Source organism: Nomascus leucogenys, chromosome 2 (assembly GCF_006542625.1).
Source record: "Nomascus leucogenys isolate Asia chromosome 2, Asia_NLE_v1, whole genome shotgun sequence".
Classification (NCBI taxonomy): domain Eukaryota; kingdom Metazoa; phylum Chordata; class Mammalia; order Primates; family Hylobatidae; genus Nomascus; species Nomascus leucogenys.
In genome coordinates this window covers 27,359,489-27,383,954 of record NC_044382.1, presented here as the reverse complement: position 1 = coordinate 27,383,954, position 24,466 = coordinate 27,359,489, and the positions used below count along the sequence as shown (strand labels likewise).

Sequence of the window (24,466 nt, the reverse complement as noted above, 5' to 3'; positions counted from 1 at the left end):
GATTTACTCTTGCCATTTTGTTACTTGTTTTCTGGTTGTGGTTTTCTCTTCCTTCTTTTTTTTTCTTGTCTTCCTTTAGTGAAAGTGATTTTTATCTTTTGATATGCTTTAGTTTCTTGCTTTTGTGTGTGTGTGTATCCATTGTATGTTTTTTGGTTTGAGGTTACCATGAGGCTTGCAAATACTATCTTATAACCCATTATTTTAACCTGATAACAGATGAACACTGCATAAACAAGCAAACAAACAAAAACAAGGAAAACTAATAAAAACTCTATGCCTTGACTTCATCCCCCTGCTTTTTAATTTTTCATTGTTTCTGTTTATATTTTATTGTAGTAAGTCTTGAAAAGTTGTTATTATTTTTGATTGGTTCATTGTTTAGTTTTTCTATTTAGGATAAAAGTAGGTCACACACCACAGTCACAGAGTTATAATAGTCTGTGTTTTTCTGTGTATTTACTATTACCAGTGAGTTCTGAACCTTCAGATGATTACTTATTGCTCATGAACGTCCTTTTCTTTCTGATTGAAGTACTCCCTTTAGCATTTCTGGTAGGACAGGTCTGGAGTTGATAAAATCCTTCAATTTTTGTTTGTCTGGGAAAGTCTTTATTTCTCGTTCACGTTTGAAGTATATTTTCCCCAGATATACTATTCTAGGGTAAAAGTGTTTTCCTTCAGCACTTAAAATATGTCATGCCACTCTCTCCTTGCCTATAAGGTTTCCACTGAAAAGTCTTGCTGCCAGACATATTGGAGCTCTATGGTGTTTTTTGTTTGTTTGCTCGTTTTTGTTTTTTTCTCTCTTGCTGCTTTTAGGATACTTTATACTTGATCTTCAGGAGTTTGATTATTAAATGCCTTAAGGTAGTCTTGTTTAGGTTAAATCTGCTTGGTGTTCTATAAACTTCTTGTACTTGGATATTGATAACTTTCTCTAGGTTTAGGAAGCTCTCTATTATCCTTTGGAATAAACTTTCTACCCCTCTTTCTCTACTTCCTCTTTAAGGCCAATAACTTAGATTTACCTTTTTGAGGCTGTTTTCTAGATCCTGTAGGTGTGCTTCATTATTTTTTATCCCTTTTTTTGGTCTCCTCTGACTGTATATTTTCAAACAGCCTATCTTTAAGCTAACTAATTCTTTCTTCTGGTGGATCGATTCTATTATTAAAAGACTCTGATGCATTCTTCAGTATGGCAATGGAATTTTTCAGCTCCAGAATTTCTGATTGATTCTTTTTCATGATTTCAATATCTGTGTTAAATTTATCTGATGAATTCCTTCTCTATGTTATCTTGAATTTCTATGAGTTTCCTCAAAACAACTATTTTCAATCCTCTGACTGAAAGTTGACATATCTCTGTATCTCCAGGATTGGTCCCTGGTGCCTTATTTAGTTCATTTGGTGAGGTCATGTTTTCACGGATGGTGTTGATGCTAGTAAATGCTGTTCAGCTTCTGGGCATTGAAGAGTTAGGTATTTTTTGCAGTCTTCACTGTCTGGACTTGTTTGTATCCATCATTCTTGGGAAGGCTTTCCAGATATTTGAAAGGGCTTGGGTGTTGTGATCTAAGTTGTATCTGCTTCAGGGCACAACCCAAGCCCAGCAACACTGTGGTTGTTGCAGACTGACAGAGGTACCATCTTGATCGTCTTGGACAAGATCTGGGAGAATTCTCTCTGGATTACCAGATAGAGACTCTTGTTCTCTTCCCTTACTTTCTCCCAAACAGAGTCTCTCTCTTTGTCTATTCTGAGCCACATGAAGCTGGGGGTGGAGTGATACAAGCACCCTTGTGACCACCATCACTATGACTGCACTGGGTCAGACCTGAAGCCAGCATAGCACTGGGTCTTGCTCGAGGCCTCCTGTAACCACTCCCTGGCTACTGCCTGTGTTCGCTCAAGGTCCTGGGGATCTATAATCAGCAGGTGGCAAGCCATTCAGGTCTGTATTTTTCCTTTTAATGTGGAGAGTTCCCCCAGGCCCTATGCGGGTCCAGAGGTGCCATCTGTCTGACAGCCAGGGACTAGAATCAAAAACCTAAGAAGTTTACCTGGTGTTCTATTGTACTGTGGCTGAGCTGGCACTCGAACCACAAGACACAGTCCTTTTCACTCTTCCCTCCCCTTTCCAAAGGTAGGGGAGCCTCACCCTATGGCCACTGACACCTCAGGCCCACAGGGAGTAATGCCAGACTACTGCCAATGTTCCCTTAAGTCCTGAGGGTTCTTCAGTCAGCTTTTGGTGCATGCTGCCTGGCCTGGGACTCACCCTTCAAGGCAATGGGCTACCCTCTGGCCCAGGACAGGTCCAGAAATGCCATCCAAGAGCCAAGTCCTGGAACTGGGGACCCCAAGAGCCTACTTGGTGCTCCACCCCTGTGGCTGAGCTGGTAACTAAAGTCAGCAGGTCTCAGAGTCTCACCCAAGCCCTTGATGTAGTATTTGGGTATCACTGGTGTTTAATCAGGGCCCAAGGGCTCTTCAGTGAGCAGGTGATGAATGCTGCCAGGACTGGGTCCTTTCCTTCAAGGCAGTGGGCCTTCAAGGCCCAGGGTATGTCTAGAAATGCCCAGGAGCTAAGGCCTGGAAAGGCAGCATCATGACTCTGATCCATGCCCTATTCTTCTGTGGCTGAGTTGGTATCTTAAGATGTAAGACAAAGTCCTCCCCACTATTCCCTCTCCTCACCTCAAGCAAAAGGAAGGGGTCTCTTCTGGAGCCACAAGCTGTGCATCTTGGGGTTAGGAGAGGGGTGATGCCAAGCACTCCCTTAGTCACTCCAACTGGTGTCACAGTATGTCTCCTGCTCCCCCAGTCCACTGTCTCTGGGACCAATTCAGTACTAGGAGTCTCCTAGGAGTTGTAGTCCTTGTGGCCTAGACTGCCTTTCAAGTTTATTTAAAGCCCCAGAGCACTTTAGCCCATGGTGGTAAGGCTTGTGGGAACTAGAGTTCTGACCTCTGGGATCAGTGATTCCCCTCTGGCTCGGGCTGGTTTAAATGCTCCCTCTGTGGTCGGGTGTCAGCTGAGTTTGGTCTGGTTTTCCTTTCTGCTGTAACAAGGGCAGCACCTAGTCAATGCCTCACAATTACTGGGTTCTCCCTTCCCCAGAGCCCAGAGATACTCTGGGCACCATAGGCCCCTGCTGGGGGTGGGGGAGGGGTGGCGTGGTTGATTCAAGACTGTTTTTTCTTTTACCTCTTTAGTGCCTCTTTCAGCCATACGAAGTTAAAACCAGGTACTGTGAGTGCCCACGTTTTTTGGTTCTTATGAAGGTGCTTTTTTGTGTACATAATTGTTAAATTGGTGTCCTTGCAGCGGGGGTTGGGGGACAGGACAGATCAGTGGAGCTTTCTACCATCTTGCTCTACCTCCTCCCTATTTTACTTTTTGATAACCACTATTCAATGGCCTCCCTTGGGCCCTACAATGCAGTGAGGAGCTTTGATGCACAAACGTTTGCATCCTGGATCCATCCTTCACTATACGTTTGATCTTTAACAAGTTATTTAATGTCTCTGAGCCTGTTTCCTTATCTGAAAATGGAGACAATGACAGTGTAAACATCACAGGGTCATTGTAAGGATTAAATGAGATAATCTCATGTAAAATCCTTAGTAAGCACTCAGTGAAGGAAAGGAGGAAGGATTTTCTATGTTCCTTGACTCACTAGCAAGCTCCAGAAGTTAAATAAATAGTAAGTTAAATGGGGGGAAGAAAGTCGTGTGTGTGTGCATATGTGTGTATTAAAAAATCAGTTCCAAACCACTTAAGAAATTTTAATATCACCACCACTCAGACATAAAGCTAACATGTAGTAGTCTTTAATGTTGCCAATAATTACTAACGAGTCTCCCTAGCTTGATTTTGTTGGTTATATCAATGTTGCTAAATTTAGTTTTTCTTTCCAAGATTTAACTTTAGCCAGCTTGGTCTGAGTAATAAAATTAACCCTATCATATTACACAGTAGGGGCTTATCTTTAGAGAATGAGTGTAAACTTTTCTTAATAACAGAGAAGATAACTTTAAACTTCAAGGATGGGTGGGGTGATTGATAGTGGAGCAGAGTGGGAGAGAAATATTTCCAGAGAGGATGATCACATTGCCAACACTCAGAATGGATCATTGGAAGTCCTTTGGGTTTGCTGATGAAACAGAGAGCTCAGGGTGGAAATGACAACCCATCCTCTGGCAAAGTGCACTGTGGACCCCTGCACAGGCTATGAGTGTCCTATTGCCCAACAGGGACTCTGTAGGCTATGGGATCTGGGTGTGGACCACCAGCCTTTCCTCCATCTGAGTGGACTTGTGCTCATGAAGTATCTTCTGGAAATCCAGCAGATAGAAAGTAACATACAGAAAGAGCAGACCAGGACGTGGGAATTGGGGGGCACAGGGAAGATGAAGAATGAAAATAAGCAGGACAGGGCTTTTTCATATGTTCTCTTAACACCGAGGCTGAAACAGGCATAGATCATTCCCATAAACCACAGAGAGTTGGATGAGAAACTCTCCTCTCCCCACCTTTTGGGACTATAGATCTTAAACATCTATTTAGTTATCTACGTGCATCTTCTCAATTTTAACAATTCTGTGGGGAGGGGAGAGAGCAGTCACCACCAGAAAGATGGAGGCGATGTCTTAGGTTGGCTTGCCTCTGGCTGCCAGCCAAGATCAGACACAAGCATAGGTGCTGTAATGTCCAGGCAGCAGGAGAGAGTGGAAGGAGGTTCAGGCTCAGTCGTAGAAGATTCAAGTTCTACTCAAAGTCCAGCTCAAATGATACCACCTGTGGAAAGTCTTCCTTGGCGCTCCAGAGCAGGTAGTGTCCTTTGCCCTTAGATGGACATTTGATGGTATTTTCTTAGTTGATTACCTGTTACTCTTCCCCAATGGACAGTAGACTGGCTGCTTGAGAGCAGGGATTCTTTTCTCATTAATCAGTGTATCCTCTTTAGAATGATTTATCAGTTATCTTTTGCTGCATAAAACTTCCCACTCTTTATGTATTAAAATTACAAACATCTTTATTATTTATCACAGTTCTGTGGATTATCTGTACAATTCTTATGGTCTGTGTCAGCCTGACTGGGGTTGGATATAGTCTAGGATGGCTTTACTCATGTGTCTGGAAGTTGGCAGCTGGTTGATCTGCGGACAGGGCTCAACTGGGATGATTCATTTATGTTCCACATGGTCTCTGATCCTCCGGTAGGCTAGCCCAGGATGCTTTACTTGGTGGTCTCAACTCCATAGAGCAGCAAGTGATGTAAGTCCTGATGCATAGGTTATTACCAAACCTCTGACTGCGTCACATTTACTAATGTCCCATTGGCCAAAGCAAGTTACAAGGCCAAGATCAAGTTTAAAGGGGAGAGGCCGGGAGTGGTGGCTCACACTTGTAATCTCAGCACTTTGGGAGGCCGAGGCAGGCGGATCACCTGAGGTCAGGAGTTTGAGACCAGCCTGGCCAGCATGGTAAAACCCCATCTTTACGAAAAATACAAAAATTAGCAGGGCATAGTGGCAGGCGCCTGTAATCCTAGCTACTTGGGAGGCTAAGGCAGAAGAATCGCTTGAACCTGGGAGGTGGAGGTTGCAGTGAGCTGAGATCGTGCCATTGCAGCCTGGGCAACAGAGCGAGACTCCATCTCAAACAAACAAACAAAAACAAAACAAAACAAAAAAACCCACAAACAAACAAAAAAATTTAAGGGATACAGATATAGACTTCATCTTTTCATAGGAGCAGGTGCAAAGTCACATTATCAAGAGGAATTTATGGTCATTTTTGCAATATTCTACAAAATCTTCTTTGGCACACAGTAGGTAATCAAGAATGCATGTTGCAAGCATTAAGAGGTAAAGTCTATTCAAATAATATTCATGTTCACCCCTCATCCCTCCCCACTGGCATATCTACTTCCATGCCTCCTATTCATTGTTGGGATCTTTGAGTTGGGAGAAAATGTTATCTAATGGTTTGAAATGTTTGTTACCCCTCATTTAATATGCATGGCTCCTTTCTATCCGAGAGTTTCACACTGGTCATCTTGGCCCTACCCATCTCAACACTGGAGCCGTGCACAACTTTCTGGCTTGTGGATTATGTACCCACCCTTAACGTTTGCTTTTTGAACAGACCCAGAAACGGGAAAACCGGTTGTCTGCCAAAACGTGGACAGTCTTAGCTGGCTGCACCTCCTTCAGCCAGTTGCTGCCCCTTGGGGCCCTCTGGTGGCTTCTTCTTGCATAGCTCCACGCTAGGTGTGAAATTCACTGTGCGAATTACCATAAGCTTGGATAGAGTCCAGAGCCTTCCAAGGGAAAGCTCACAATGTAGTGGAATGCCAGAGGTATGAAAAGAAGAAGTAATAAACAAAACAAAATTTAAAAAAATTACCATTTAGAACTTGTAGCTTTCTTGTTTCACCATGACTTGGCCCAGAGAAAAGGCAAAGCAGTGACATAAAGATAATGCATATAAAAGAGATCCGGTCAGGCGAGGTGGCTCACGCCTGTAATCCCAGCATTTTGGGAGGCCGAGGTGGGTGGATCACCTGAGGTCGGGAGTTTGAGACCAGCCTGACCAACATGGAGAAACCCCGTCTCTACTAAAAATACAAAATTGGCAAGGCGTGCTGGCCCATGCCTGTAATCCCAGCTACTCAGGAGGCTGAGGCAGGAGAATTGCTTGAACCCAGGAGGCAGAAGTTGTGGTGAGCTGAGATCGTGTCATTGCACTCCAGCCTGGGCAACAAGACAGAAACTCCGTCTCAAAAAAAAAAAAAAAAAAAGAGATCCATGTCATTAAATGTTGGGTGCTGGTGGGCAAGGAGCAGTGCCAGGCTCACCGAACAAAAGTGGTGGAGTTGGAAAAGGGGTGAGAGTCTCCTGACTTGAGCAGCTCATCCAGGGCCTGGTAGGTCCCCACCACAAAGCCCACGAAGCCCAGGATGCTGATCAGGGCGTCCTTGAAGATGGTGAGGGGGTTCATGCCCTCTGAGTAGAAGGTGGTGACCTCCAGGAGCGGTGGGATGATGAGGGCCAGGGCGGAGCCACTCACAGAGCCCACCAGGGAGATGACCAGGTCCAGGCGGGGGATGAGGATGGCCAGGAGGCCTGCAGGGAGAGGATAGGAGAGAGATGGAGTATTCCAGGCTTAGCCAAGCTTTGAAAGTTTGTTCTTAAAGTCCTCTTCTTGGCCAGGCACAGTGGCTCACACCTGTAATCCCAGCACTTTGGGAGGCCGAGATGGGTGGATCACTGAAGGTTGGGAGTTCAAGACTAGCCTGTCCAACACAGTGAAATCTCATCTGTACTAAAAATACAAAAATTAGCCGGGTGTGGTAGTGGGAGCCTATAATCTCAGCTACTCGGGAGGCTGAGGCAGGAGAATCGCTTGAACCTGGGAGGTGGAGGTTGCAGTGAGCCAAGATCGTGTCACTGCACTCCAGCCTGGGTGACAAAGTGAGGTCCTGTCTCATTAAAAAAAAAAGAAAAAAAAATCCTCTTCTTAAAAAATAAACTAGTTGTTTCTCAGAAATTCAATTACAGAAAGAAAAGTTGAAAGTCCTCCAATATCCCTAATCATATTCCCTAGAAGTTACACATTAAAAATTCAGCCAGGCATAGTGGTACATTCCTATAGCCCCAGCTATTCGGGAGGCTGAGGTGGGAGGATCCGAGAGTTCAAGGACAGCCTGGGTAACACAGTGAGACCCCATCTCAAAACAACACAATAACAAAATTTGGTGAGTCTCTGTCTAATTGTATTCATTCATATTGTTCATTCATATTGTTGGGAGGAAATGTATTCATTCAAAAACTTTTCCCCTGTCAACTTAGGGTCAGTGGTTGGGGGCCTGTGAATTTAACTGACAATAGGTAAGATTAACAAGAGAAAAGACAAAGTGTATGTATAAGCTGCAGAGCCTTGAGATGAATTGGCTTCCAGAACAGCCAAAGATACCCACTTAATAAGGGGAAAAGGAGGGAGGAGAAAGGGCTTTTATGGAAGAACAAATGGAAGATATGACAGTTTCAGATAAAATTTGTTAAACAGTTAGTAATTCCCATGATAATGCTAAGTCTCTTTTCTGGCTCTAAGCTTCCCAGAGAAGGGATTTATGGCAGCTGTATTTTTCAGGAGGTCCTGCTTACATCAGCAAAAGGAGATTAGATAAAGTTTCTTTCTGCAGCTTCTTTTTGTTGAGACGTTTTTAGCTTAAAATAATCTTTATGCTACCGAGGTGCATTTTGGATCCTTACATATCTAACAAAACTTAAGCTCTTACTTAATAAATAACACTAAATAACATTGCTGGGAACCATTCAAGCTGTTTGGAATATATCAATGTACAAACTGTCAATGTTTGTACTATCAAAATTTGTATCAATGTACAAATTTTTTAGAAGTCTTCTCTTTTTTTAAATGCCTAGCATTTTAATAAATAAAAATAATATAAATAAATAAAATAATTGTTAAAATGCCTAGCATTTTAATAAATAATTAACATGAGTATAAGAACCTCTTACTTGCAAACAATTAGAATATGTAATCATTTATAGTACAAAGAGATCTTCAGTTGGAAGAAAATCCACAAGGTGTCTTTAAAGAAGTGTCTTCTCCAGGTTTTATACGCATGTCAGAAAACACCTAACAAAGAAACACGAAAAGCTAAAAATTTTGAAATTATATTTTTTTTAGCAGGTCGTTTTACAGACCTGGGCTTTTACATTTTTTATTATATTTGATGAAAAATGTTCCTGGTCACCAGTAAATCCCAGGAGCCTTGAGCAGGCCTCCTTTGGAGGAGTGTGGTAGAACAGAACAGGTCTGGAAGGCAGAAGTCTGGTTCATTCTTGTATGGCCTTGCCCAAGTCCCACCCCTTCCTCAGCTTGTTTCCTCAGCTGCAAAATGGAGATGAAGGCTACTATCCTTTTAGGTGTTGTGATTCATTCTGCATACAACATAAAAGTCTTCAATGAGATTTTTCATGTAAAGCATTCAGAAAAGTTATCTTGCTATTACTCCAAGTTATTTACTCATACATGCTAATTGACAATGCATGAAGAAGTGTAGTGTAGGCTTAAGGGATTGTTATCTTTATACTGTGGGGCAAATTCCTTGATCTGTCTGGAATATCTAAGATACTGGATGGTTCCTGCCTTTAAGGTCAAATTGAGAACGAATCACTTCAAAAGAAGAAAATCAGTGTCAAATAAATGCTGTGGGCTGGCCTAGAAAAGTGAAAATCAGCAGCCACCTCAGCCAGTCTCAGGGGATCCAGCAGCTGCTGCAGGCCAAGATGCAGCCACTGAGAAGTGTGAGCAAAAACATAGAGGCTGAAGCAGGCCAAGGAAGCAGCTGAGGCTGAAACTGAACAGCACCGCCTGCAGAGGGAGAAAGAGTTCAAGACCAAGGAAGCTGCAGCCCTGGAATCTCACAGTAGCCGTGGCACTGAAGTGGCGCAGGAGGGTCAGAAGAGGACCAGCCTCCAGAACTACTTCCAGCAGAACGGGGGTGAAGGCTTGGCTAGCCTCTTGGCTTTTGTCTGTGACACCTGGACAGAAATCCATGAAAACTGCTGCATAAATGAAGAAGAGTGGGAGAAAGAAGCGCCTGTACCACGGATTGGCATTTTAGATGCCCTCGAGGAATATGAAGCTCGAGTTACATTCTTATGAAAAGGCATTAAATGATTTCTGTATATTATATAGCAGGTCCCTTCACTTCTTAGAGAATATAAAATCTAGCTTCTTTGTATAGACTTAGAACTTATATATAGATTTTCTTTTTACATCTTATTTTGTAGAAATGTAATGGGTATATGTCATGTTTTCCCATGCCTTTTAGCTGAAGTAACATATATATCAATGTATGAATGTTGACTTTTTCTTTCTTTTATCTAGTAAAAAAAAAGTTCTTTGAAGAAAGAAAGAGATTAATATATTTTTTTTCCCTGTAGTGCTTTCTTGAATGTCAGGATTCTAACTATGAAAAAGTAGTAAATAGTTATTTGTAATCTGTGTGAAGCAGCAGCCACCCTTAAATTAGTCCATTCCTGCTAATGGTTAGAATGAATACTAGCATAACTGTTTGGGCTGCTTTTAGTTTCTCTTAATCAAAATTACTAGATGGTAGAATTCAAGAACTTGTTACATGTTATTACTCGGTGTACTGATAATTATCTAAAAGTAACACTTTGTTATGCAAAAAAAAAAGAATTTCCTAAATGTCCATGGACAGATGAATGGATACAGAAAATGTGGTTTGTACATACAGTGGAATACAATTTGGCCTTAAAAAGAAGACACTTTTGCAATTACAATCAAAAGGCATCTTAGGGATAGCTGGGCCACCTCTACTCTATACAGGAATCTCTAGCCATCTCCTTCGGCTTCTGGTGGAATACCTGCAGAAAGAGGTACTCCGGGTCATGGGGGCTGCTGTGAGCCAGGGAGTGGGAATGACCTCAGCCAATAGGCAAGCACAGGACCGTCCAGGGGCCAAGGAGCCCCAGCTGATTGTTGCCGATGGGGAATGTGATCCCAGGCTTGCCCAATCATTTTATAGTAGCCCCACCAAAAAATTTTAAAAATCTGCATTTGTATGGAAGATTGCCCACATTTTAAATGTTGGCCCACTTTATACAACATTGTGAGGTTCAAACAACACCTGTTGCCAAATTAGAGTCCCATTTTTCAATGTCTGCCCTGGAGGTGAAGGGCACTGGCTCTAGACTTACATGACTTGAATTCAAATCCTACCTCTGATACTTTCTGGCCAATTATTAATCACTCACTGCCACAGTTTTCTCTTTCATAAAGTAGGGTTTATCATAGTTCTACCTCATGAGAATTGTTGTGAGGACTGAATAAAATATTATGAAATCTAGACTAGAAAGAGCTGAACACAGTGCCTGGCACGCAGTAAGTGTTCAATGCATGTCAGTTCTTATGATTTATTTATTCATTTATTTATTAATATATTTATTTGAGACAGGGGCTGACTCTGTTGCCCAGGCTGGAGTGCAGTAGTTCAATCTCAGCTCACTGCAGCCTCAGCCTCCTGGGCTCAAGCAATCCTCCCACCCTAGCCTCCCAAGTAGCTGGGACTACAGACATGGGGCACCCATGCCTGGCTATTTTCTTTTCTTTTTTTGTTTGTTTTTATAGAGATGGGGTTTCACCATATTGTCCAGGCTGGTCTCAAAACTCCTGAACTCAAGCAATCTGCCTGCTTTGGCCTCTCAAAGTGCTGGGATCACAGGCATGTGCCAGAGTGCCCAGCAAGTTCTTACAATTATTGTTTGATAAGCTGTGTCAATCCCTTAGGCTGAACACCAACAAATCTGTCTAATTAGGTATATGTAAGAATGGGGTTGTCCCTGAGGCTTAGATGAGCGAATACTTGTAAGCTTTAGAATGGTCCCTGGAATATAGTAAGTGCTCAGTAAATGCTGATTGTCACGACTGCCCTCTACCATCTGGCTGATTCTTTTTTTTTTTTTTTTTGAGATGAATCTTGCTCTGTTGCCCAGGCTGGAGTGCAGTGGCACGATCTCGGCTCACTGCAACCTCTGCCCTACATGTTCAAGTGCTTCTCTTGCCTTGGTCTCTCGAGTAGCTGGGATTACAGGCACGTGCCACCATGCCTGGCTAATTGTTGTATTTTTAGTAGAGACAGGGTTTCACCATTTTGGCCAGGCTTGTCTGGAATTCCCGACCTCAGGTGATCCACCCACCTCGGCCTCCCAAAGTGCCAGAATTACAGGTGTGAGCCAACGCATCCGGCCCATCTGGCTGATTCTTGATAGCCCTCAAAAAGATCAGCAGGAACACTGCACTCTCCTTTCTACTCACATGTCAGGCAGACCATGACGAGGCGAATAGACAGATCCAGAGGCAGCGCCCAGCGTGTTGACACCCGGGAGATGGCAAAGGGGGTGATGATTTCTGCAGGGACGTAGAACTGCAGGGCATAGGTGCACAGGATGCCGGCAATGTAGAGAAGCTTGACAGACTGGTACAGCCTGCAAGACAAACCACAGAGCTGCTCTCCACGGCCGCTGTGTTCTGACACTGGCCTCCTTGGAACATTAACCTCTGACTTTGGGACAATGACTTGGGCTTTTGTTTCCCTTTCTGAGAATGACTGAGAGGGACCTTCTAAGAATCAAGAGGGAGTCACAGCAGAGCATGCAGTGAAAATAGTGGGGTTCTGGATTCAGTGGAGACAATGGAAAGGATCATTTCTAAATGAAATAAAAACCACCTTGAGCTTGGGTATGTATTGCACCTTCGCAAATCGCTACCATCTGATGCTCAATCTTATGTTTTAGAAAAGAGAGGCTCAGGCCAGATACTTTGCCCAGGGAGACACAGATGATAAGTGGCTAAGACCCAAAGCCCTGGATCTAAAAGACTCTAGTCCTTTGTGATCAGTCCTTAGGGATTATCTGGATTCCCCAAAGCTCTAGGCACATAACTGTTGCCTCTAGTTGAGGGAAGTGCAGAATCTCAAATCCTTGGAGGAAGAGATAGTTTATAAATAGGGCTGTGTGGAAGTTAGGGGGAGTCAGGGTGGACTATAAGGAGAAACAGGGTGACTTGCCAGCCTCAAGCTAGGGGCAGAGAGTGTGTGAGGCTTCAAGGGATATTGAGTTCTATCTAAGTTTTTTTCTATTTGATCTATTGAGATGTGACTATTTTCCTTCAGTCCACTAATGTGGTAGATGCATTTCCATGTTTAATAAATGTGTGTGTGACACTGGGTACAGTGGCTCACGCCTGTCAATCCCAGCACTTTGGGAGGCCGAGTGGAGTGGATCACCTGAGGTCAGGAGTTCGAGACCAGTCTGGCCAACATGGTAAAACCCTACCACTACCAAAAATACAAAAATTACCCAGGTGTGGTGGTGTACACCTGTAATCCCAGCTACTCGGGAGGCTGAGGCAGGAGAATCGCTTGAACCCGGGAGGTAGAGGTTGCAGTGAGCCAAGATCGCGCCACTGCATTCTAGCCTGGGCAACAGAGTGAGACCCTGTCTCAAAAATAAATAGATAAATAAATAAATAAATAAATAAGTGTGTGTGTGTTTAGCCCATTAGCCCATTCCTTAAAAAGGCTAACTTCCACATTTCTGTGTTTCTTGCTCACACTAGTCCTGCTGCCTGGGCACCCTCTTTACTCCATTTCCATCTGTTCAAACCCCTCCAAGTTTTTGAAATTCCCCTCTTCTGAGCAGGTACCACAGACAGATGCTTGTAGACCCAGCTCAACTTAATCTTCATGACAACTCCAGTTTATAAATGAGGCAACTGAGGTTCAGAGAGGTGAAGTAAATCATCCACCACCACAAGCTTGTAGACAGTGCAACTGGGACTTGGACTCAGGTGTACCAGAATGGTCCATATTTGGATTGAGTTGACCTGCCAGACAATGAGTTTCCCTGTTGTTTCCTTCTGATGTGCTTTCTTTCCTTGGAGATCCCCAAGGCCTGTTGGCTACTCTGAAGAGCTTCTTTTTCTATGTTATAGTTCGTGTACATACACTATCTGTTCCTCCCCCATTCCCACCGAATCAGGAGTCGGCGAAGATAGTGAACCTCCAAGGTCATAATCTACTCACATCTGTGCTGCTTGGCATCTGCTTATAATTGGCATGCAGTAAATGATTGACGAGTGGCATTATCATGTTGGGAAAGGAGCCACATGTATGCAAATTAGGGCTCCAAGTGAGTGTGACTGTCTGCTTGAGAAGACCGAAATGTCCTGTAATTAATGACATGACCTGGTGTGGGAGAAAATCTTGCACAATGGGATGTGGGTTCATGTGTCTGTTCAATATGGCACTGTTGATGTCTGTGGGGCTGCTAACTATTGCATGAATTGGGTATGCTAGAACATAAGACTTTTACAGATTCCAACGGTCTTCCCAAATTGTTTTGCTTGTTTGTTTGTATTTTTGAGACAGAGTCTCTGCCGCCCAGGCTGGAGTGCTGTGGTGCTATCTTGGCTCACTGCAACCTCCACCTCCCAGGTTCAAGTGATTCTCCTGCCTTAGCCTCCTGAGTAGCTGAGACTATAGGTGTGTGCCACCATGCCTGGCTTATTTATTTATTTATTTGTTTGTTTATTTATTTATTTTGAGATGGAGTTTCTCTCTTGTTGCCCAGGCTGGAGTTCAATGGCACCATCTCGGCTCACTGAAACCTCCGCCTCCCAGGTTTAAGCAATTCTCCTGCCTCAGCCTCCCGAGTAGCTGGGATTACAGGCACCTGCCACCATGCCCGGCTAATTTTGTATTATTAGTAGAGACGAGATTTTGCCATGTTGGCCAGGCTGGTCTTGAACTCCTGACCTCAGGTGATCCACCCACCCTGGCCTCCCAAAGTGCTGGGATTACAGGCATGAGCCATCACGCCTCGCCTGTTTGTTTGTTTTTAAGAGATAGGGTCTCACTGTGTCACTCAGGCTGGAGTGGAGTGCAGTGGTGCGATGACAGCCTTCTGTAACCTCAAACTCCTGGGCTCAAGTGGTCTTCCTACCTCAGCATCCCAAGTAGCTGGGACTACAGGTATGAGACATCATACTCACCTAAGCTATGGAAATTTTTTTGTAGAAGTGGGGTCTTACCATGTTGCCCAGGTCGGCCCAATTGGTTTTTGTTTTCCACTTTTTTATCTGGTTACTCTGACTTGGGGAATGTGAACCATTGGCTGTGGCAAACAAGACTATGGGAAGTGTGGCCACCTCCTGACTCCTCTGTCTGTCTCTTGCCATCTCCCAGTGCCCTTCTCTTCTCTCCTTAGGAGACCAAGGGCTCTCACTTTTGTCCTCTCTTCTTAAGTCATGTCCTCCTTCCCACTAAGATGTCAAGGCTTAACTCCATTTGGGAGGCTTGTTGTTGAAGGAGGAACTCCCAGGACAGAGAATCTGGAGACCATGGTTCCAATGACAACTCTGCTTCTTCTGTGGGAGGCTCTCTAGACCTCAGTTTCCCAGCTGTGGAAGGGAGGAGGAAGTGACCTACACATTTCCACCCATTCCTGAGTCCCCACCACCTGACAGCCCATGAAGATACCAGCAGTTAGGCAGGTTAAGGCTTATGCTGGCCTTGATGTCATCTCCAAACCGCAGGTAGCCCAGAGCCGCCATGCCGATGTACAGGGAAGTGACAATGGACATTCCCAAAGACAGGATGGCTGGGAAGTGGCGGGCATTCTTCATCTTGTTTTCCAGAGGCAGAACCTACAGAAACATCACAATGTAAGAAGGAGAAAGAGTAACATGAACATAAAGAAAAATGGCATCCCACTTCTGGATGTCTACCCCAAAAAACTGAAAGCAGGGCCTCAAAGAGATATTTGTACACTTATGTTCACAGTAGTGTTATTCACATAGCCAAAAGGTGGAAGCTACCCAAAGGTCTAGCAACAGAAAATGGATACACAAAATGTGGGTGTATCCATGCAATGGAATGTTATTTAGTCCTTAAAAAGAAGGAAGTTTTGTCTCATGCTACCCCAAGGATGGATCTTGAGGATATTATGCTGAGTGAAATAAGCCAGTCACAAAAAAACAAGGACTGCTTGATTCTACTTATATGAGGTACCTGGAGTAGGTAGGTCCAAAGAGGTAGAATGCTAGTTGGGAAGGACTGGCATGAGGAGGGTATGAGGAGTTATTGTTTAATGGGTATAGAGTTTCAGTTTTGCAAGCTGAAGAGTTCTGCAGATGAAAGGCAGTGATGGTTGTGCAATATTCTGAATTTACTTAATATATATGTATACTTGAAAATGGTTAAGATGAGTAAATTTTATGTTAGGTGTGTTTCAATTAAAGAAAAAAGGAAATAAAAGAGGAGGAAAAAAGGTAGGAAGATGAGGGTAAGGAGGAGAAAGCAGATAAAAAGAAAGGCCTGGAGTCACCTGATGAGGCCTGGACCCTTAAGAGCTGGAAGGGCCACTGAGGTTTTATCCAGACCAAAGATCTCAACACTCTGGGGCAGCAGATGCGTTTTGTTTTGACAGCACAGTCTTTCGACAATTGAATATGAATGCCTTTAGGCAAAATATTCTTTTCCCATTCACCAGGCCCACCTCCCCTCACCCCCACCTGCCAGTGAATTATACCTGCCTTCCAAAGGCATTTGCATTTGAAACTCCTAATTCCAGTGCAGACTCCCCCTCGCCCAACCCCATCACTGTACAGTGGGGAGGCTGAGACTCCAGTAACACAGGACGCTGGTGGCAGCTGGGACCAGAGAGAGCTTCCTGGTTCTGCCAGCAGTGCATTTCCCCACACCCCAGGTTCTCACTCTTCTGTTCTCAGAATCCTTCTTCCCCTAAATGCATACCTGGTTCTAAGAGAATCCAAGTTGAGGCCAGTCTGCCTCTTGCCGGTTGGACATTTGAAGGTCTCTTCTGTCTTTGAAAGCAATCTTCCTGTCTCTCATCCCATAATTTCCTCCTCAGTCTCTTATTGTCCCAGAGACCACCCCCACCTTCTCCTACTCCTTGTTCAGGCTGTGTGCTAAGCATTCTCTACATGCACTATTTAGCTGACCTGTTTTCTTATCTGAAAACGGGCTCAAATGAATTTTTCTTTTTTTTTTTCTTCTTTTTTTGGAGAGTCTCACTCTGTCATCCAGGCTGGAGTGCAGTAGCACAATCACAGTTCACTGCAACCTCTGCCTCCCGAGCTCAAGAGATCCCTCCCATCTCAGCCTCCTGAGTAGCTGGGACTACAGGCATGTGCTCCCATGCTCGGCTAATTTTTGTATTTTTTTGGAGAAATGGAGTTTTGCCATGTTGCTCACACTGGTCTTGAACTCTTGGGTTCAAGCAATCCTCCCACATCGGCCTCCCAAAGTGCTGGGATTACAGGCGAGAGACATCACATGTGGCCGAATTTTGCAAATTTTGTGGAGAATTACACAAGCACCATAATGGCACAGTCAAGGGCTTAGTAAATGTTGGCAGTTGTTATTTTTTAATACTGTGAAGACCATAACTCTATGAAGTTGGTACCTCCATAATTCTTGTTTTACAGTTGAGGAAAACAAGGCTCTGAAAATGAGATAATTTATCCCAAGTTGCAGAACCAGAAATTGTCAGATTCAGGTTGTAGACCAGGGCTGTTATCCAAAGTCCAAGTACCTGCTTCTACTCCTATAGCAATGGGTATATTTGTTACTAAGGAATTTAGCATCTTTTCCCTTATACTGTTGAATTCTTTTCTGTCATACTTGCAAACTTCCAGCCCTGAAACTCCCTAATCCTCTCTCTATTCCAGGCATTTGGAAGATGCTTGAGGGCAGTGTCATGTTGGGTCATCCCCATGCCTTTCCACTTTCTTCTGGATTAGGTCTAGTTGCAGCAGGTGTTCAGGAGGATGTTTGACGCTTATACAACAATTGTATGGAGAGCAGGCAATCCAACCTGAGCTCTTGCACCCTGTAACACAATTTTGCTGCATATATTCTCAAGGCCAAAAATGATCTTTTCACAAGGCCTGCTCAGACTGGGTAGCTGGCTTCCTTTCTCTCTCTCTCTCTCTCTCTCCACAATCAATCAGTCAAAGAGATAAATGGTTGTTGACATACAGTGGGAAGGTCCCTGGACTGAGAGTCAGACGTACTAGGTTTTATTCACATCCGCACGGTTCCCAGCTGGTGATCTAACTGAGAGAGGAGTCCCCTTCTCTCTCTGGGGCTCTCCCTCTTCTGTAAAATTGGAGACTGGGCTAGCAGAATTCTTCTTAAGATAATTTCAACTAATACTAAGAATCACCAGCACATAGTAGGCATTCAAGAAATACTTACTGAACAAATATTGTCATCATTTTAGAGTTGGAGAATTAGAGTTCAGAGAGTAGCCCCGGCCAAAGCAAGATTCCAGCACATTCTGCCCCCAAAGTCACCTGCTCAACTGCTGCACTCTGCTTTTGTCCATGACTATTCCAAATTCTAAAAACAAAGTGCTTCCAATTCCATCTAGATGAAGCAAGCACACTTCACAATATCTCTTTCACTGATTACAACTAAAAATCGTGGACAAAATACACAAAGCAATTGTGCACAGGTTCTGAAGAGTAAATAGTAGCAGGCAGAATGGGGAAGGAAATCAAAATGAAAAAACGACTGTCATGGTGGTGAGTTTCCTGATTTTTTTCTTCCCATACATCCCAGTTTAACCTCAAGGGACACCCAAATCTTAGAACTATGAGGTGCATACAGACAGAAAATAACACCAAGAGAAACTTCTTTTTGGACAGATGACTTAGAATAGGGTCCCCTGTGGGATGAAGAGCATGGAGAGAATCTCTATTTTTCTGTTTCTTTGTTTTATCTCCAGGCCACGACCTCAAGGCAAGTCCTACTCACTAAGCAGCATTCTGGTGTATCAGTGGCTGTAGTGGTCACACAGGCACCTAAAAATCTGAGATAGAAATCCTTCTTTCCACACAGAAGTACTAGGAAAATGGGCTTTAGGAGTCTGAAGAGTGTGGGAAATCAGGACTGGCTACCTAATTTATGGGCCCCAGTACAAAATGAAAATGCAGGGTTCCTTGGTGAAAGATGGTTCCAGCAGAGTGTTAAACTAAATGTGAGATCCTTCTGAAGGTTGGACCCTATGTGGCTGCATGATTCGCCTGCTCATGAAACTGGCCCAGGAAAGAGTCACTATTATGCTTTTTCTTTCTCTTTTCACTCATTGCTCAACCCCAGAGGCAGACCTGGTCACAGGAAGTACATGACAGTGTAGGAGGCTAAAAGCCTGGCTTTCTAGCCAGAGGATGGGAAAAAGAAGACACTGAGAGCTGGCGAGTGTGGGGGAAAACACAGAGAAGAGGAAACTGGAAAAAGCAATCTCCTAAAATCTGTGAATAATATCCTGGGCCCAGCCCTGAGCTGTACATATGTGGAACTGATGGGAAGCATCAAAGCAAAGGCTTTGAGAACTGAACTACTGTGTAGAGTCCTGTCTGCTGAATGGCACTGTGTAGCACATGAGCAGGGTAGAGCCAAATATCACTTCATGAGCTTTGAAAACTAATTGGATATTGGAACCATGGCCCACAGAAGGTGAGCAAGGACTTATGAGCTGAATCTAACTAGGCAGATGGTTTGCTAAAATCAAAAATCAACATTCTGAAGAGTCTCCTAAAATAATATTCCAAATGCATAGGATACAGTTTAAAATTATTCAACCTACAAAGAGCCAGAAAAATCTAATCAACTTTCAAGGGAAAAGACAACAGATGCCAACCTTAAGATGACTCAAATGTTGGCAATATTAGGCAAAGACTTTAAAGCAGGTAATATAACCGTACTTCAAAAAGTAAGGGAGAACGCTATTAAAATAAATGGACAGATACAAGTTCTTAGCAAAGTAGACACAATGTAAAAGAAACAAATGGAAATATTATAACTGGAAAATAAAACAAGAAAAATTTAAATACCTGACTGTAGGGGCCTGATAGCGGAATGTAGATAACAGAAAACAAAGTCAGTAAATTTGAGGATAAACAGGAATGACAAAATCTGAACAACAAAGAGCAAAAAGATTTTTTAAAAAAATGAATAGAGCCTCAGAAACCTGTGGGATATACAGTTGACTCTTGAACAACATGGGTTTGAACCGTGCAGACCCTCAAATAGGTGGATATTTTCAACCAAATGCACATCAAAACTGCAGTATTCGTGGGCTACAAAACCTGTATGTATGGAGGGCTGACTTTTCATATACTCAGGTTCTGCAGGGCCACCTGCAGGACTTGAGTAGGTGCAGATTGGTTATACACTGGGTGTGTGTGTTTGTGGGGGTGGGGGAGTGGGGTCCTGGAACCAATCTCCTATATATGCTAAGGGATGACTATATATCAAAAAGTCTAACATTCAGGTTGTTGGGATCTCTGATGGAGAAGAAAAAGAGATTGGTGAAGAAAAAAACTTTGAAAAAAATAATGGCTGAAATTAGGTAAATTAGGTAAAAGACAAACTTTTACAGATTCAAGAAATTCTGTACAGGGCAAACTCAAAGAAACTATATTAAATATAATACAGTATAACTGCTGATTAAAAAAGATTTTAAAAAATTATGAAAGCAACCAGAGAAAAACACATAGGAGAACAATGATTCAAACAATTGCAGATTTCTCATCAGAAACCACTGAGGTCAAAAAGAAAGGAAATCATATTTTCAAAATGATGGAAAAAAATTGTCCACCTAGAATTCCATATTGTGCAAAAATATCCTCTAGGAATAAAGGCAAAATAAAGACAATCTCAGATCAAGAAAATGAAGATAATTTGTCACTAGCAGACCTGCTTTAAAAGAAATGTTAATGAAAGTTCTTCATGCTGAAGGGAAATGATGCCAGAAGGAAATGGGATTTCAAGAATAAAGAAAGAGCGACAGAAATGGTAAATATCTGAGTAGATATAATAGCCTATTTTTTTCCCTAGTAAGTTTATTACAAGGACTATGTATGACTATTGAAAGCAAAAATGATAACACTGTTGGTGTTTCAGTGTGTTTAGATACATATGGCAATACAACATAAAGGCGGAAGGGCCCTATATAATTGTAAAATTTTGACAGTTTACTATCAATGATAAAATATTATCTCAAAGTAAATTGTGAAAATGTATATTATAGTACCCAGATAAACTATTAAAAGTACTATAGAAAAAGATATAGTCAAAATGTCAACAGGCCAATTAAAGTGGAATACTATAGAAATATAGTAATCAAAACTGTGTGGTTCTGGCATGATAGTAGACTTATGATCTTATAGACCAATGGAATAGAATTGAGAGTACAGAAATAAACCTGTACATCGATGGTCAATTGATTTTTGACAAGGGTGTCAAAACTATACAATATGGAAAGAATAGCCTTTTCAACAAATTATGCTGGGACAACTGGATAACCACATATGAAAACATGAAGTTTGACCCTTACCTCATACCACATACAAAAATTAACTGAAAATGGATAAAAGACCTACATGTAAGAGCTAAAACCATAAAACTCTTAGAAGAAAACTCTGAGGTAAATCTCTATGACCTATGATTTCTTTCTTTCTTTTTTTTTTCTGTTTTTTGTTTGTTTGTTTGTTTTGTTTTGTTTTAAGACAGGGTCTTGCTCTGTCACCCAGGCTGGAGTGCTGTGGTACAATCAAAGCTTACTGCAGCCTTGAACTCCTGGGCTCAAGTCATTCTCCCGCTTGGTTTCCTGAGTAGCTGGGACTACAAATGTGTGCCACTACACCCAGCTAATTTTTAAATTTTTTTTTTTGCAGAGACAGGGTCTCTGTATGTTGCCCAGGCTGGTCTCAAACTCCTGCCCTCAAGTGATGCTTCTGCATCAGCCTCCTAAAGTGCTGGATTAAAGGTGTGAGCCACCACATCTAGCCATGACCCTAGATTTTGCAATAGATTCTTAGACATAACACAAAAAGCACAACCAGAAAGATAGAGGATAAATTGGAATTTATCAAAATTAAAAACTTTTGTGCATCACAGTTCACTATCAAGAAAGTGACAAGCCAGGTGTGATGGACTATGGTCATGCAACTATAATCCCTACTACCTGGGAGGCTGAGGCAGGTGGATCACTTGAGCCCAGGGATTAAAACCCACCTTGGGCAACATAGCAATATCTCATCTCTCTTTTTTTTTTTATGGGACAGAGTCTTGCTCTGCCACCCAGGCTGGAGTGCAGTGGCACCATCTTAGCTCACTGCAACTTCTGCTTCCTGGGTTCAAGTGATTCTCCTGCCTCAACCTTCTGAGCAGCTGGGATTACAGGTACATGCTGCCACTCCCAGTTAATTTTTGCATTTTTAGTAGAGATGGGGTTTCACTATGTTAGCCAGACTGGTCTTGAACTCCTGACCTCAAGTGATATGCCCGCCTCGGCCTCCCAAAGTGCTGAGATTACAGACGTGAACCACCGTGCCTGGCTCCTTCTCGTTTTTAAGAGGAAAAAATTTAAAAGGAAAAAAGAAGGGGAGAAGACAAGAATAAGAAAAAATATTTGCAAATCATTTTTCTGATAAGGATTTAGTATCTGGAATATATAAAGAACTCTTAAACTCAACAACAAAAAGACAAACAACCTAATTAAAAATAAGCAAAGGACTTGAGGTTTCTCCAAAGAAGATGTACAAATTGCCAACAAGCAAATGAAAAGATGTTCAATGTCAAAAACCTGTACACAAATGCTTACGGCAGTATCATTCATGATTGTCAAAAACTAGAAACAACCCAAATGTTCTTTGACAGGTGCGTTGATAAGCTGTGGTACTGCCCAGACAGTGGACGCTCTGCAATAGAAAGCAAGGTGTTATTGATGTGTGCAACAGCATGGATGAATTTAAAATGCATTAGGCTAAGTGAAAGAAGCCAGTCTCAATCTCATAAATACTGTATGATCCCATATATGTGACATTTTGGAAAAGAGAAGACAGTGCAGGCAGAGAACAGAAGGAGAATTGTTCTGCATCCTGACTTTGGTGCATTTATTCCTCTACATGCTTCTCGAAACTTACAGGAATGTACATCAAAAAAGTGAATGTTACTGTATGTACACTAAAAGTAACTTTTAAAAATATATAAACAACACTACCCTTCCACAATTGTGGAAGTAGAGACTATAGACTGTAAATACAGAACTTTCCAGGTTAAAACTCCTTTATGTTTAATCAAATCCTTTAAATTGGACACCATGGTTTGTCTTGATTTTAAAAGATTGGAAACTCATGTCGATAGGAGGATAGATGTTTAATAGGCATGTGGGGACAAAAATAAAACTGTCTCCTGACTGCCTCTCTGTTGTAATAAACTTTTCTCATGCGGGTGACAACTGTCCCAAGTGAGGCCAGAGGTTACTTTCTCCCATGGGCATTTTCTAGTAGGCCCGAAACAACGGCCAGCGGGACACAGAAACCCAGAGCTCACAGGTCCTTTCCAGAAGGTCACTCACAAGCACTAGGGATAAAGCCACCTCAATTCAAACCTTACCACACCAATGCTTTCAAAAGAAAAAATGGCTGTTCCGAAGAAGAGAGGGTAGGTCTTCCAGCTTGCTACCAGTGGCAACCGGCTGGGGTCTGGGATTTCCTAAAGAAGAAAGAAATGCTATGAGACAGTCACTCTTAAAGCACATTTGAGCTCCTTTAAGAGAAGGGTACTCTGAAATGAGACCTGAATTTTTTTAAATTGAATATCAAGAAGTTTAGAAAACTTCAAAGGGATGTAGGCCACGATCAAAGTTGATTTCAACACTGCACAATACCAAAGAGCCAGAAGATGGTATTGTCAAAGTACTGAAGGAATAGTATCTCATGGAGGGAGTTTGGTTTATGAAAAACCTCCAAAAGGGCCCGGTGCAGTGGCTCACGCCTGTAATCCCAGCACTTTGGGAGGCCAAGGTAGGCAGATCACGAGGTCAGGAGTTCAAGACCAGCCTGGCCAACATGATGAAACCCCGTCTCTACTAAAAATACAAAAATTAGCCGGGTGTGGTGGCGGGTGCCTACAGTCCCAGCTACTCTGGAGGCTGAGGCAGGAGAATGGTGTGAACCGGAGATTGCACCACTGCACTCCAGCTTGGGTGAAAGAGCGAAACTCCATCTCAAAAACAAAACAAAACAATCCTCCAAAAGAAAACCTTATACACCACAGATTAGCACCAACCCAACAAGCCCACGAAACCTTTGAATGGACAGTGGTCATCGGTGTTGGAAATTCCTGTGACTGCAGTCATAGTAATAATCTAAGGAGCCCAAAGTGTGAGTTAAATATGAAAGATCCATTTTCTTCTTTAATGAGCTGTAAACTGAAGGGGAGAAGACTGTGTAGAATAAATATTCTATACACCTTGTGACCCAGAATGTGAAAATGATGACAGAGCCATTTTTCTAACTGGGCAACCTTTGGAATTGTCCAAAAATGTATTAAAGGTAGCTATCTCTTTAGGAAATTCAATTTTATAGAATTCATCAGTATCTTCTAAGGAACATAAGGCTGATCTGCAGTTATTCTGAAATGTTTCACTATTATTTTTACTAAATTTCACGGACAATATAACTTTTTTTCTCTTGTGGCTTCTTAAAGGGAAGAACATCTGGAATTTATTAAATATGCCAAGGGGCTTCTGAGACTTAACTTTCTGTGTAGTGTTGTCTATTATAAAAGAAGAATTAGGCTGGGTGTGGTGGCTCATGCCTGTAATCTCAGCACTTTGTGGGGCCAAGGCAGGGAGATCACTTGAGGTCAGGAGTTTGAGACGAGCCTGGCCAACATCGTGAAACTCCGTCTCTACTAAAAATACAAAAATTAGCAGGGTGTGGTGGCTGGTGCCTGTAATCCCAGCTACTCGGGAGGCTGAGGCAGGAGAATCGCTTGAACCCGGGAAGCAGAGGCTGCAGT

The 24,466-nt window shown here is 42.7% G+C and overlaps 2 protein-coding genes across 2 annotated transcripts in view; one reads left to right on the top strand and one right to left on the bottom strand.

Annotated features, from left to right (window-relative positions):
* Window positions 1-24,466, top strand: part of SLC36A1 (solute carrier family 36 member 1) — a 210,965-nt gene that overhangs the window by 11,033 nt on the left and 175,466 nt on the right. The window lies entirely within an intron of this gene.
* Window positions 5,022-24,466, bottom strand: part of SLC36A2 (solute carrier family 36 member 2) — a 32,526-nt gene continuing 13,081 nt past the window's right edge. Inside the window, exons 7-10 of the mRNA XM_003266677.2 lie at window positions 23,057-23,155; window positions 15,107-15,273; window positions 11,884-12,053; window positions 5,022-7,136 (exon numbers count right to left, since the gene is read on the bottom strand). Coding sequence (XP_003266725.2) covers window positions 6,865-7,136; window positions 11,884-12,053; window positions 15,107-15,273; window positions 23,057-23,155 — 708 coding nt within the window. The 3' untranslated portion in view covers window positions 5,022-6,864. The remainder of the gene's footprint in view (window positions 7,137-11,883; window positions 12,054-15,106; window positions 15,274-23,056; window positions 23,156-24,466) is intronic.